At 46.8% G+C, this 14,626-nt stretch overlaps 1 protein-coding gene across 1 annotated transcript; it reads left to right on the top strand.

The window, feature by feature from the left end:
- Window positions 1-3,656: 3,656 nt before the first annotated feature.
- LOC119563801 (fish-egg lectin-like) lies at window positions 3,657-14,202 on the top strand. Its single transcript, XM_043529959.1, has 4 exons — window positions 3,657-3,731; window positions 7,008-7,235; window positions 9,036-9,375; window positions 13,606-14,202. The coding sequence occupies exons 1-4, from the start codon at window positions 3,680-3,682 to the stop codon at window positions 13,748-13,750; spliced, it is 765 nt and encodes a 254-aa protein (XP_043385894.1). The 5' UTR covers window positions 3,657-3,679; the 3' UTR covers window positions 13,751-14,202.
- The last annotated feature ends 424 nt before the right edge of the window (window positions 14,203-14,626 follow it).

Here is a 14,626-nt window from a genome sequence, read left to right as displayed (position 1 = left end):
AACAATTGGAAGCAACAATGATCTACATGGTCATATTTTAATCAGATAACATCAAACACCGAATGCAAAAGTGATGAAGGAAAGGGTGTTCCAGACACTGCTGAATGCATCATAGGAACTTCCCATTCTTGTTTCTGTATTACTCCAGCTTCGAACCCAATATTAGAAGTATCAGTGTATAACAGAAACGGTTCATCAAAATCATGTTTGATTACAAGAGGCTTTTTCTTTGTTAGGTTCATTATGGAAGTAACAATATTATTGAATTCCTTTACAAACCCAAGGTAAAACTTGGTTAGACCAATAGTGGATTGGATCTGCTCTTGCAGCATATTTCCTGTATGTCTTATGTGATCTTTCCATGAGCTAATGAAAATAGTTAATTTATCCATACAAGCTCCAGCAAATGTCTGGAACCCAATTACCATCAAGTCAATGTAGCTATTACTGTTCTCCATAGTGTAGGAATCTTGGCATTTAGCCATGAAAGCAATATGGTAGTGTGCCTCAGGTTCCCTTTTCATACAGCACATCAGGTGTGTAATGTCTTTTCTGTTATAAAAAGTTCCAAGACTGGTTACAGGCACTAACTGTGAAACATCAGTGTCACGAGGCCTTTTAACATCATGTGTGTTCTTATGTGTCACTCCCAACATGGTCAAGGGTTTTCCAAAAGATGAGGCACATTGTACATTTTTACAGGTTTTGGTATCAGCAACACATTCGTCACAAGAGTTAACATTCGCATTAACATCAAATCCATTACAAGTGTACATTTACAAGCATTTTTGTCATGCCACGTCTTCGGCTCAATACCCTCGGGGTTTTGGCATTTCAACCTGTGGCTTCCATTTGTAGGACAACATTTTTTCCTTTCTCCCTGTCCTGTAAGGTCAAAATCTGAGCTCTCTTGTGTAACAGAATCCATTGGCTGGTTAGGTATGTCTTCCCTGCTGGGCAAGTCTTTCTCTCCCCTAGTCAGTCAGGTACTTTGCATCAACACAGACACTAGCTTGTTTATAGTTCTCAGATTCTTAACTGTTACTGAAGGATTAAAATCCATTGCTGATGTAATAACCTGGTATATGGATTTGTGTACGGGCCCAAAGGCCAGAGTTTGGCCAAGAGGTCAGAGGCCTAGCAAATAGTGATTAGCTAAGAGAAAGAAGAATAACCAAAAGATAACCTTGCTTTTGCTAAAATATGCCTGGTCAGCAAAACGCCAGATGTTTAGGCCAATCATTGTGTCTTATTCAAAGTTGCAAATAGAACAAAGAAGCCCTGTTTCTGTTGTGTTAGTTTCTTCTGTAGGGAGATGTTCTTCCCACACATCCAACCTTGAGTTTATGAAAGGTTGGAACATGTCAATATAAAATATGGCCTCCTCCCACCTCCCTTTCCCAGGAACCAATGCCTGCCTTAAAACACAAATAAGCAACTTAAAAAGCAATCTTTATTGCCATATACTTTTACTGTTTCTTTGCTTTAAACCCTAGGAATGTACCTGTTGGACAATCAAAGGAGCTTCTTCATTCCTATGGACCCCAAATCAGAATTCAACATGTATTTTATACTAATACATTTATTAAAGTACTAATTCAATGTTAGATGTTAATTTATTAACTTGAGACCATGGGCGGAGACATTATGTAACCTTTGACCATTGGCTACTGTGCTATCATGTCTTGCTGCTGGACCTATCCAGGGGTGTGGGACTGCCTACCCCGTCACTTTCTCCCGCCCATGGAAAATCCACATATTCCATTGTAATTGATTGACAGTGTCTCTGAGCCTAATAAGCAAGGTGACACTCTGTCAGCGCTGTAAGTAATAAACTCCTGTGCTTGACCTCTACACGGAGTGAATTTATGTCCTTCAGTTACCAATTCCAAGGCTGGACTCTGTCTTAAAGAGATACCATCCATTTTCACTAGCAAGTTAGACTCAAGGTTCTTTTATCCTTCCATTACCAACCTCTGCTTCCACACAGAATCAGATGTCAAGTCCACTAAGAGACTACAAGACATATCCAAAGTGTCTAGAGATGAGAGTTGCCTGCCATCCCCTGCATCCTTGAGGGTTCAGTGATAAGACTGTTCTGCTCTTAAAAAACAGCAACCAAATCTTTCCTCAGTACCTGAGTCACAGACTGCTTACTTAAAGAATCAGCATGGAGACATTCATGTTCCAACAACATAGCGTCCCCAGAAGGCTGGCCTAGCACAGCCACTTGGTTAGAAGGCTGTTCAACCTTTCTAACAATTTTTACTCCATCTGACACCTTCTCTAGACTATCCACGCTGGGTCTTTCTAAAGCAAAGTCAGTAGATCCATTTTCAACAGAAAACTTCTGGCTGTTAGGAACTGAATCAAATCTCTCAGCAAATAAACTGTTGCTTTCTATGAACAGAAATTCATTCACAGTGCTTCCAGAGTACTGCAAATGACTCCAAGATCTCTTTCTTGATGGGTAACAGCTATTTTAGGCACCATCATTTGGTATGTATAGTGGAGATTATATTTTGCCATGTGCATTACTTTGCATTTAACATTGAATTTCATCTGCCATTTTGTTGCCAAGTCACTCAATTTTGTGAGGTCCCTTTGTAACTCTTCGCAGTCTGTCTTGGACTTAACTATCTTGAGTAATTTTGTATCATCTGCAAACTTTGCCACCTCACTTATTACCACTTTTTGTAGCTCATTTATCAATATGTTGAAGAGCGCTGGTCCCAGACCAATACGAGCCCCTCCGGCGGCACGTCTATTTACTTCTCTCCATTCTGAAAATGGACCACTTATTCCTACCCTTTGTTTCCTGTCTTTTTGGACTTATTGGGGAGATAAGGCGGATCCTCTGTAGCACCCCAGCACCATTTAGCCCAGACGTAAATAAAGGGTTTATCCTGTAGATGGATGCCTCGGAACAGAGAAAGGGGGCTGGGCTCTTGCAGGAGTTAGAGGTCAGGGAGCCCCCATTTATACCTGAGCAGAAAGCAGCTGCCTTAGGCATGAACCGATGCAGTGACTGAGGAATGCCTGGTGGTGGGGCAGGCCACTGAGGCTCTGAGACATTGAGGCTCTGTAACAGCTCCTTCCCTGGATCACAGCTCATACAGGGGTGAAAAACCCCCGGGGCCAGTTCACACGCCACTTACCTGAGGAGCTAAAAGACCCAGAGAGAATTGGAGGCTGATTCCCTGACTGTACCTTGTGACCGGAGATCTAGTCTCCTGGGGATTTCTGAGTCCACCCTATGTATCTACCCCCTAAGACAAACATTTGCAAGGTCGTTGGGAGAAGGCTGCCTTCCATATGTTAACCACAGCAATCCGAACGGGTGTGGAAGGGGGAAACACTTAATCCTTAAACCCCTCCATTACCCGGAGGCCAGCCAAGTGCTCACCTAGAAAACACAATACCTGCCACGCTTTCTGGCATGCAAGGGATCAAGTGTCAGAGCTGCTATGAGGAAACCCATAAAGTTGATCAACAGCCTTTGCTCCAGGGTGTAGTGTTGCCAAGTAAAAATTTCCCTATTTCCTTATTGAGGATGTCAGGGAGACCCCCGGGGAGGGAAGGTTGCTCAGTCTGCAGCTGCGCTTGAGCTATAAAAGCCCCTGGACTGCCCCACCGCAGCCACTGGGAGAGCTCGTGTTATCGAAGGCGTGCTGAGAAGATGATGCTCTTGGGGTTCCTGCTGCTCCTGCCCCTGCTTGCAGGGAGCTCAGGTACGTGGGAACAGTGATTCGTGGAAAGGGTTTGCAGACAACTGTGTGGGTCTGTCAGCCCCAGTGCAGGACTGAGTGTGGATTCACTGCCACATTTGGGGGAATTGTTTTCAGCCAATTCTGTGGTCCAATGGGTTAACACACACTATTTATAGAGCAGTGATGATGAGGTTGTGAGTTCAAACCTCCTCTGGAGCATCAGATTTCTTTAACCAAGTGGCTTCTGCCAATCATTTTTCGGGGGGAGGGATAGCTCAGTGGTTTGAGCATTGGCCTGCTAAACCCAGCATTGTGAGTTCAATTCTTGAGGGGGCTGATTGGGGAGTTTGGGGATTGGTCCTGCTTTGAGCAGGGGGTTGGACTAGATGACCTCCTGAGGTCCCTTCCAACCCTAATATTCTATGACTGTATGACAGATGCTCATGGGTTGGGGACCAGATTTTCCTCTGCGCATGGCCTGCCCTTCGCACATTCTGGCCCCTGCAGTCTGCACCAATGACAGTAATATAAACCCTGATCATTTGGTTTTTTAAAGGGTCTCACTGAGTTGTCTGTTGCCCGTCCATTCTGCAGGAGCTCTCTGTGCCCTGACTGAGCCACGCTACCTGCTCCCACCTGCTTGGCCTCGCTTCCCAGCCCTGCCCCCAGGCTCAGCCCGTAGGTGTAGTTTGACTTCTATATGTTGATAAAGGCAAAGTAATGCACAATTTTTGTGGACTTTAACCATGATTCCCGGGGCTACTTAGGCAACTGACAACTCTAATTTTTTTTTTGCAGATAATAACTTAGAAATCTCTGACAGGAGCATTGTGTCTAATTCCTATATCTAGAAAGAAAATTAAATAAATATTAGACCCACTCAGCTCTAATACTAACGTGTTCTGACATCTTGTGGCAAGTCACTTATGGGACACTGGTTGGGTTTAAAATTGCAATGTCTATTCTTACTCAGATACGCTTACTGAAGTCACAAGGGACCATCGTGATCATCTAGTCTGACCCCCTGCACCTTGCAGGACACAGAACCTCACCAACCCACCCCTGTAATAGACCCCGAGCTCTGGCTGAGTTCCTGAAGTCCTCAAATTATGGTTTAAAGACTTCAATTTACAGAGAATTCACCATTTACATTAGTTTAAACCTGCATGTGACCCACGCCCCATGCTGCAGAGGAAGAGAAAAACCACCAGGGTCTCAGCCAGTCTGAGCTGAGGGAAAATTCCTTCCCGACCACTAATATGGTGATCAGTTAGACCCTGAGCATGTGGGCAAGACCCACCAGGAAGATACCTGGGAGAGAATTCTCTGTAGTAACTCAGAGCCCTCCCCAACTAGTGTCCCGTCTGCAGCCTTTGGGGATTTTTGCTACAGGCAGTCGCCGATGGGCCATACACCATCGTAGGCAGTCCTGTCATACCATCCCCTCCATAAACTTGTCAAGCTCAGTCTTGAAGCCAGTTTTGATTTTTGACCCCACTGTTGCTCTTGGGAGGCTGCTCCAGAACTTCACTCCTCTCATGGTCAGAAATGTTCACCTAATTTCAAGCCTAAACTTGTTGATGGCCAGTTTGTATCCATTTGTTCCAGGGTCCACATTGGCACTTAACTTAAATAACTCCTCTCCCTCCTGGTTTATCTCTCTGATGTATTTATAGAGAGCAATCATATAGCCTTCTTTTGGTTAGACTAAACAAACCAAGCTCTTTGACAGGTTTCAGAGTAACAGCCGTGTTAGTCTGTATTCGTAAAAAGAAAAGGAGTACTTGTGGCACTTTAGAGACTAACCAGTTTATTTGAGCATGAGCTTTCGTGAGCTACAGCTCACTTCATTGGATGCATAGCATATCGTGGAAACTGCAGAAGACATTATATACACACAGAGACCATGAAACAAAACTTCCTCCCACCTCGGAGAATGAGTTTGTGTGTGTGGTTTTTGGAAAAAAAAGGGGGGGGTGTGGGGGGGGGTGAGAAAACCTGGATTAGTGCTGGAGGTGAACCACCTTGATTATCATGCGCATTATAAAGAGGGGTTTCAAAGGGGGATGGGCTGTTGCCAGCAGGAGAGTGAATTTGTATGTGTGTGTGTGGGGGGGGAAGGGTGAGAAAACCTGGATTTGTGCTGGAAATGGCTCTACTTGAGGATCACTTTAGATAAGCTGTTGCCAGCGGGGGAGTGAGGTGGGAGGAAGTTTTGTTTCATGGTCTCTGTGTGTATATAATGTCTTCTGCAGTTTCCACGATATGCTATGCATCCGATGAAGTGAGCTGTAGCTCACGAAAGCTCATGCTCAAATAAACTGGTTAGTCTCTAAGGTGCCACAAGTACTCCTTTTCTTTTTACAAGCTCTTTGAGTTTCCTCTCATAAGGTAGGTTCTCCATTCCTTCGATCAACCTAGTAGCCCTTCTCTGCACCTCTTCTCAATTGAATTCATCTTTCTTAAACATGGGAGACCAGAATTGCAGACGGTGCCCCAGAGCATGAGCCCGTTGGGCTCCCCCTGCCCAAAGATCTCACGCGCTGGGGCTGACAGAAGCCCTGACACACAGGGTGGGGCAGGAGGCCGGGCCCGTGGGGACAGAGCATGGTGCTGCCCAGCCTGCAGGTGGAGAGGTCGGGGGTGAAGGGGGACAAAGCCATGGGCTCCTCTTTCCTGCTGCCCAGACACCACCAGCTGCCAGGGTCCTGTGGGCACTGCAGCACCCCCGCCACATGCAGGCAGGCCCAAGCCTGCTCCCTGGCCCCTCGCTGACCCCAGCCTTGCTGCCCCGGGGCTGTGAGAAGGAGCGGGATGGTTTATGTGACATCAGCTCTGGTGAAAGATCCCCAGCTCTGGAGCCATAAGCCCTCTGTTAATCCCCAGTGCTGTCTGGGCAGGGGCAGGGGAAGCTTCCCCCATAATGCGGCTCAGCTCTGACCAGGAGAGACCACCTGTAGTGGTGAGACTGGAGCTCCGTCTCTGTGGTTGAGATAACCCTTGGCCTTTCTGTTGTGGGGGGCAACACAGAGCCAATTAGCTCCCGCTGCTATTCTAATACTTTGGGAACTAGAATGGGACCCCCAAAATCATTTCACACGGGCCTCCAAGCACATATTAGGTGGTAAGAACACTGGGCCACCACCCTCCTATTCTGGATTCAGACCAGTGAGGGACATGTAAGCAAAGGTCTCTATATCCACAGCCACCCAGACCCCAAGCTCTCTCTCTTTTGTGACTATTTCTCCTGCTTGCTAACAAGTCCACGTGCATGAACATTCTCCGTATGCTTTTCAGCTCTGGACTGCATGGAGATGCCGGGGTCATTAAAGCAGATTGATGCAAGTAATGGGCAGGTGTTTGGAGTGAACACCGCAGGCAATGTTTACACTCTGTATGGAGACAGCTGGGTCCAGCTGCCGGGCTCCTTGAAACACGTCACGGTTGGTCCGGCTGGAGTCTGGGGTGTGAACAAGAACAACAACATCTACAAGCTGGTGGGAGGAAGCTGGAAAAAGGTCACAGGTAACGTATGAGCTTTGCTATGTCGTGGGGACGACAAAAAGAGCCTCTGTCAGGATCCTGTGCCCAGTTCCAAACTCCTACCCCAGGCTATCGACACAATTCCCGCCAGATAGGCCACTCTTCAGATTTGACTACAGCTTGCCTATATAGTTACATTGGTACCGGTTTTGTAGCATCAACTCTATAAGGAAGCTGATCTAGTAGAATTGGTGCAACCCCCGAGTGTGGATGCCGTTGCACAGGTAGGAAGGTGCTTATGTCCGTATAGATTATTTGGGGAAATGTAGTGAAATAAGCTATGCTGATACGAGCTCCTTGTTACTGGTCTCATTGTGTCTTCACTGTGGGGTGGCATTGATTTCATTCTAAGTGTTTCCAGACTGACAAAAAGCAGTATAAAAACACACATAGTCCAGTCCTTAAACTGAAATCAGAATGTTCACACAGGCCTGTGTACACATGGTTTGTACACAGTTTGACCATGTTGGCTAGGAGTGTGATTTTTCTACCAAAATAGCTACATCCATATAACTTTCTACACTTGGGGTTATATCAGTATAAAGTAAAAAGAAAAGGAGTACTTGTGGCACCTTAGAGACTAACCAGTTTATTTGAGCATGAGCTTTCGTGAGCTACAGCTCACTTCATCGGATGCATAGCATATCGTGGAAACTGCAGAAGACATTATATACACACAGAGACCATGAAACAAAACTTCCTCCCACCCCACTCTCCTGCTGGTAAGAAGTTTTGTTTCATGGTCTCTGTGTGTATATAATGTCTTCTGCAGTTTCCACGATATGCTATGCATCCGATGAAGTGAGCTGTAGCTCACGAAAGCTCATGCTCAAATAAACTGGTTAGTCTCTAAGGTGCCACAAGTACTCCTTTTCTTTTTACGAATACAGACTAACACGGCTGTTACTCTGAAACCTATCAGTATAAAGGTACCTTTTACCAGCATATCCCCTGGGTATAAGCACCTGCAGACCGGTGCTAGTAGATGAAGGCCCAGGCTATCACACAGGTGTGGCAGTTGGACCACGTACTCTGTGGAGTCTGGACGTTCTATGCTTCAGAGTGACATACTGATAGGTGACAATCCTGAAATCTTAGGGGCATTGTACTACAGGGGTTTACACTGGCTTCATAAATCAGTTTAAATTCACACCACTGGTTAAAGCAGTGCAACCTTCTTGTGTAGACAAGGCCTAATCAACTTACGGTAAACCGAAATCAGATCCTCTTAAAGCAAACTAAATGTCCCCACAACAGTTGAATTAAATTAGGGAAATTTAAACTGGTGCAATAGAGTGTGTACACACGCCCCGACACTCACAAGCCCCCTGTGAGTCGGGAACATTTACTGGCCCCATATTCCGGACACTGAGAGAGTAATGTCCATGTTTCCAAACCGGAGTGCACAAATGTTAGCACCTGACTAAGACGTCCTGATTTCCAGCGGTGCTAAGCAGTGACGACTCCCACTGGTGTCAATGGGAGCTCTCGGTGCTCAGTACCTCTTAAAACCAGGCCCTTTTTGCCCTAAGTGACTTTCCAAGAGCCATTAAGCAAGTTGGGAGAGGACTGGCAACCAAACCCAGGAATCCTGATTCTCAGGCCACTGCTCCAAACACTAGACCGCACTTCTCTGACTGATATCTCTTTCTCCTCTCACCCCTGGTCTCTAGTTATATTTCTTGCTGAGTTCTCAATAGGTGGTTTACGTCCTTATTTTCTCCATGCTGCTCCAGCCCTGCTCTTTCCTCGGAACATTGTTTTACCCTTGTTTGTTTTTAGGGCTGCTCAAGCAAATTGACGCGGGTGGAGACGTGTTCGTCGCTGGTGTCAGCATGAACGGTGGCATCTACTGTCTGTCTCGTCCGGCAGCGGTCTCTGTCAACAACGCCTCCACCTTGCCCTGGGTCAATATTGCAGGAAGTCTGAAGTACTACAGCTGTGGCTTGTGGGGCTGCTGGGGCGTTAACTCAGCCGATGATATCTACTTCCGGTTTGCTGTCACCCCGGACTCTTGTGCCGGATCCAGGTGGCAGAACATTCCCGGCAAGCTGTCCATGATTGAGGTCGGGACCGAAGGCTCTGTCTACGGCGTGAACAGTGCAGGACAAATATATCGCAGGTACCGTAAAGGTGAAGACAGGAGGGAGGATTTCTCCCATGAGTGATCAGGGCCGTTCATACCCATCACTCAGAGCGTAGAGAGAACAGGATGTTGCCTGATGCTGCGGAGCAAGCCCCTCTGCTGCCTGATGTTGGCCGATTTCCTAATGAGCTGATTCCAGGGCTCTCCAGCATCCCAGTGACCTCACAATGAGGCACCCACTCTTGCCTAATTGAGAGGACTCCAATGCTAACCAGCAGGGAACCAAAAAGGGCTGTGAGGCACACTGCAGAGGTTCTGCTATCTTGGGGGCTCTTGGAAGCCTGAGCTCTGCATATTGTAGGTAGCACAGGGAGTCCTGCTCATGCCCCTCACAGAGCCTCTGCGCACCCAGACTGCCCGTGTGCCATCCCCACAGAGTGATGGAGCATCCTCCAGCCTAGGGTTAAGAACGTAAGAACGGCCAGACTGGGTCAGACCAAAGGTCCATTCAGCCCAGTGTCCTGTCTTCTGACAGTGGCCAATGCCAGGTGCCCCAGAGGGAATGAACAGAACAGGGAATCATCAAATGATCCATCCCCCCTGTTACCCCTTCCCAACTTCTGGCAAACAGAGGATAGGAACACCATTTCTGCTTATTCTGGCTAATAGCCATTGATGGACCTATCCTCCATGAATTTCTCTAGTTCTTTTTTGAACCCAGTTATAGTCTTGGCCTTCACAGCATCCTCTGGCAAGGAGTTCCACAGGTTGACTGTGCGTTGTGTGAAGAAATACTTCCTTTTGTTTGTTTTAAACCTAGTGCCTATTCATTTCATTTGGTGACGCCTAGTCCTTGTGTTATAAGGAGAAGTAAGTAACACTGAGAATAATAGAATACGGTTGGAAGAGACCTCAGGAGATCATCTAGTCCAAGCCCCTGCTCAAAGCAGGACCAACACCAACTAAATCATCCCAGCCAAGGCTTTGTCAAGCCCGGCCTTAAAAACCTCTAAGGATGGAGATTCCACCACCTCCCTAGATAACCCATTCCAGTGCTTCACCACCCTCGTAGTGAAATAGTGTTTCCTAATATCCAACCTAGACCTCCCCCGCTGCAACTGGAGACCACTGCTCCTTGTTCTGTCATCTGCCACCACAGAGAACAGCCAAGCTCCATCCTCTTTGGAACCCCGCTCCAGGTAGTTGAAGGCTGCTATCAAATCCCCCCTCACTCTTCTCTTCTCCAGATTAAACAAGCCCAGTTCCCTCAGCCTCTCCTCATAAGTCATGTGCCCTCCGCTGGACTCTCTCCAATTTGTCCACATCCCTTCTGTAGTGGGTGGACCAAAACCGGACGCAATACTCCAGGTGTGGCCTCACCAGTGCCAAATAGAGGGGAATAATCACTTCACTCCTTTGGTCTTCTTTACAACAAGGGCACACTGCTGACTCATATCCAGCTTCTCATCCATTGTAATCCCCAGGTCCTTTTCTGCAGAACTGCTGCTTAGCCAGTCGGTCCCCAGACTGTAGCGATGCGTGGGATTCTTCCTTCCTAAGTACAGGACTCTGCGCTTGTCGTTGTTGAACCTCATCAGATTTCTTGTGGCCCAATCCTCTAATTTGTCTAGGTCACTCTGGACCCTATCCCTACTGTCCATCTTATCTACCTCTCCCCCCTCCTTAGTGTCCTCTGTGAACTTGCTGAGCGTGCAATTAATCCCATCATCCAGATCATTAATAAAGATGTTGAACAAAACCGGGCCCAGGACTGACCCCTGGGGCACTCCGCTTGATACCAGCTGCCAACTAGACATCTAGCCATTGATCACTACCTATTGAGCCCGACAATCTAGCCAGCTTTCTATCCACTTTATAGTCCATCCATCCAATCCAATACTTTTTTAACTTGCTGGCAAGAATACTGTGGGAGACTGTATCAAAAGCTTAGCTAAAGTCAAGATAAATCATGTCCACCGCTTTCCCCATATCCACAGAGCCAGTTATTTCATCATAGAAGGCAATCAGGATGGTCAGGCATGACTTGACCTTGGTGAATCCATGTTGACTGTTCCTGATCACCTTCCTCTCCTCCAAGTGCTTCAAAATGGATTCCTTGAGGACCTGCTCCATGATTTTGCCAGGGGCTGAAGTGAGGCTGACCAGTCTGTAGTTCCCTGGGTTCTCTTTCTTCCCTTTTTTAAATATGGGCACTACATTTGCCTTTTTCCAGTCATCCGGGACTTCTCCCGATTGCCATAAATTTTCAAAGATAATGGCCAATGGCTCTGCAATCACATCCGTCAACTCCGTCAGCAGCCTTGGATGCATTAGATCTGGACCCATGGACTTGTGCATGTCCAGCTTTTCTAAATAGTCCTTAACCTGTTCCTTCACCACTGAGGGCTGCTCACCTCCTCCCCATACTGTGTTGCCCAGTTCAGCAGCCTGGGAGCTGACCTTTTCTGTGAAGACCGAGGCAAAAAAAAGCATCGAGTACTTCAGCTTTTTCCACGTCATCTGTCATTATGTTGCCTCCCCCATTCAGTAAGGGTCCCACACTTTCCCTGACTTTATTCTTGTTGCTAACATACCTGTAGAAACCCACTTGTTACCCTTCACATCCCTTGCTAGTTGCAACTCCAATTGTGCCTTGGCCTTCCTGATTACACCCCTGCATGCTCTAGCAATATTTTTACACTCCTCCCCAGTCATCTGTCCAAATTTCCACCTCTTGTAAGCTTCCTTTTTGAGTTTAAGCTCACCGAAGATTTCACAGTTAAGCCAAGTGAGTGGATGTTTTCAGAGAAATGACTATCCAATGACTCCAAGATCTCTTTCTTGAGTGGTAAAAGCTAATTTAGACCCCATCATTTTATATGTATAGTTGGGATTATGCTTTCCAGTGTGCATTATTTTGCATTTATCAACATTGAATTTCATCCGCCATTTTGTTGCCCAGTCACCCAATTCTGAAAGATCCTTTTGTAGCTCTTCGCAGTCTGCCTGGGACTTAATTATCTGGAGTAGTTTTGTATCGTCTGCAAATTTTGCCACCTCACTGTTTACCCCCTTTCCCAGATCATTTATGAATATGTTGAATAGGACTGGTCCCAGTACAGACCCTCGGGGGACACCACTATTTACCTCTCTCCATTCTGAAAACTGATCATTTATTCCTACTCTGTTTCCTATCTTTTAACCAGTTACCAATCCATGAGAGGACCTTCCTTCTTATCCCATGACAGCTTACTTTGCTTAAGAGCCTTTGGTGAGGGACCTTGTCAAAGGCTTCCTATATCCACTGGATCCCTGTTGTCCACATGCTTTTTGACCCCCTGAAAGAATTCTAGTAGATTGGTGAGGCATGATTTCCCTTTACAAAAACCATGCTGACTCTTCCCCAACAAATTATGTTCATCTATGTGTCTGACAATTTAGTTCTTTACTCGGTTTTCAACCAGTTTGCTTGGTACTGAAGTCAGGCGTACCCACCTGTAATTGCCAGGATCACCTCTGGAGCCCTTTTTAAAAATTGGCCTCACATTAGCTATCCTCCCGTCATCTGGTTCAGAAACTGATTTAAATGACAGGTTACAAACTACAGTTATTAGTTCTGCAATTTCACATTTGAGTTCCTTCAGAACTGTTGGGTGAATACCGTCTGGTCCTGGTGACTTATTACTGATTAGTTTGCAATTGCTCTACCTGACCAGCAGGGGTTCCTGTGGAGCCAAGCACAGGAACTCAGTGTCCCCCTTGCTGGGCCCAGGCAAGTGGAGGAAGACACTCCCAGACTGGAATGGAGTGGGAGCAGGGGAGGGGAGAGAACTGCCATTCCTGGGGGGAGCTCTGGCATTTCCCCCTGCAGCGCTGTGGGATTCCCTTGGTGTTCTCTATACCGCTCTGTCCCTGGCTTTGACTCCATGTCACCTGCCAAGGCAGAGGAAAGGCCCTGTGCAGTTTGGAAGCAGGAATGTTTCCCAGTGGAGGATGTTCCCTGCCCCTCTGCCCTCGGCCCACACCGCAGGGAGATGAAGCTTGCAATGCTCAGCTCTGATCCTGCCATCTTAATAGGGTCTAGCCAGACACTCATGTAGGAGGATGGGTGCTGCAATGCAGGGCTGTGAGTGGAGAGCAAGGAGAAACATGGCTGGGGCTACCCTCTGGCTGCAGTGAGAAGCTGCTCTCCTCAGGCTGGGATAGAGGCAGAGTCCTTCTCTTTGCAGACCTGTATTAACACCAGTCCTGTAACCTTCCTTTCAGGGATGGAATCACTAAAAGCAACCCCATCGGCACCACCTGGACCCAGGTGGCCAGTTTCCTCTGCAAATGCAAACATGTGTCCTATGACCTGGGCCTGCTGTGGCTTATCAATGACCAGGAGAAGATTATGAAATGCCGGATCTAAATGAGACTCCCGCGATCTCAGCCTCACAGTGATTAACAGTGTCCATTTAAACTTTCTCTCTCCCCCACAGTGCTTAATTTGTACCAGCCTGGGCTGAGCCCCAGCACCTCTGGGTTTGCCGTGTCAGTGATGAAAATAACAAATTGCTTCAGCCCCAGCACCTCTTTCATTACAAACTAAGCACTGCTCCACTCCCTTGTCCAGGTTTTCTACATACCATCTCCATCCAGTGGAATGAAGCTTTTGTTCCAAGGGTAAAATCGAGTCCCACAAAATAGAGCCAAGAAGGTTCATCATTACCTGCTCCTTCTCTGCCTCTGCTGCCCCTGCCCCCAGACGCACATACTTCTACTCCAATAAAATTCACTGGCTGGAAACTGAACACAAGCAAGGTCCAACTGAAAACGAAGGGCAGTGTTTTTAGCTATGAGGGAAGTAAACCATACGAACAGATCCACAAAGGATGTGCAAAAAGAAAAGGAGTACTAGTGGCACCTTAGAATGCATCCGATGAAGTGAGCTGTAGCTCACGAAAGCTTATGCTCAAATAAATGTGTTAGTCTCTAAGGTGCCCCAAGTACTCCTTTTCTTTTTGCGAATACAGACTAACACGGCTGCTACTCTGAAACAAAGGATGTGCTAAATTCTCCATCACTTGGAGTCTTTCAATCAAGACTGGATGTCTTTGAAAATGCTCTGATATACTTTGTATCAACTGCATGCTATTAGGCGTGATGCAAAAGTCACTGCATGACATTTGTGGCCTGTGTTATGTAGGAAATCAGACTAGATGGTCATAATTGCCCCCTTCTGGACTTTATATTTATGACTCTAATGGAGCCCATTGTATTAGCAACACACAAAACTGAGCTGGGC

The sequence above is a fragment of the Chelonia mydas genome, chromosome 15 (assembly GCF_015237465.2).
Source record: "Chelonia mydas isolate rCheMyd1 chromosome 15, rCheMyd1.pri.v2, whole genome shotgun sequence".
NCBI lineage: Eukaryota > Metazoa > Chordata > Testudines > Cheloniidae > Chelonia > Chelonia mydas.
Note: the sequence above shows the minus strand (reverse complement) of the source record. Positions and strands in the feature narration are given on the sequence as shown.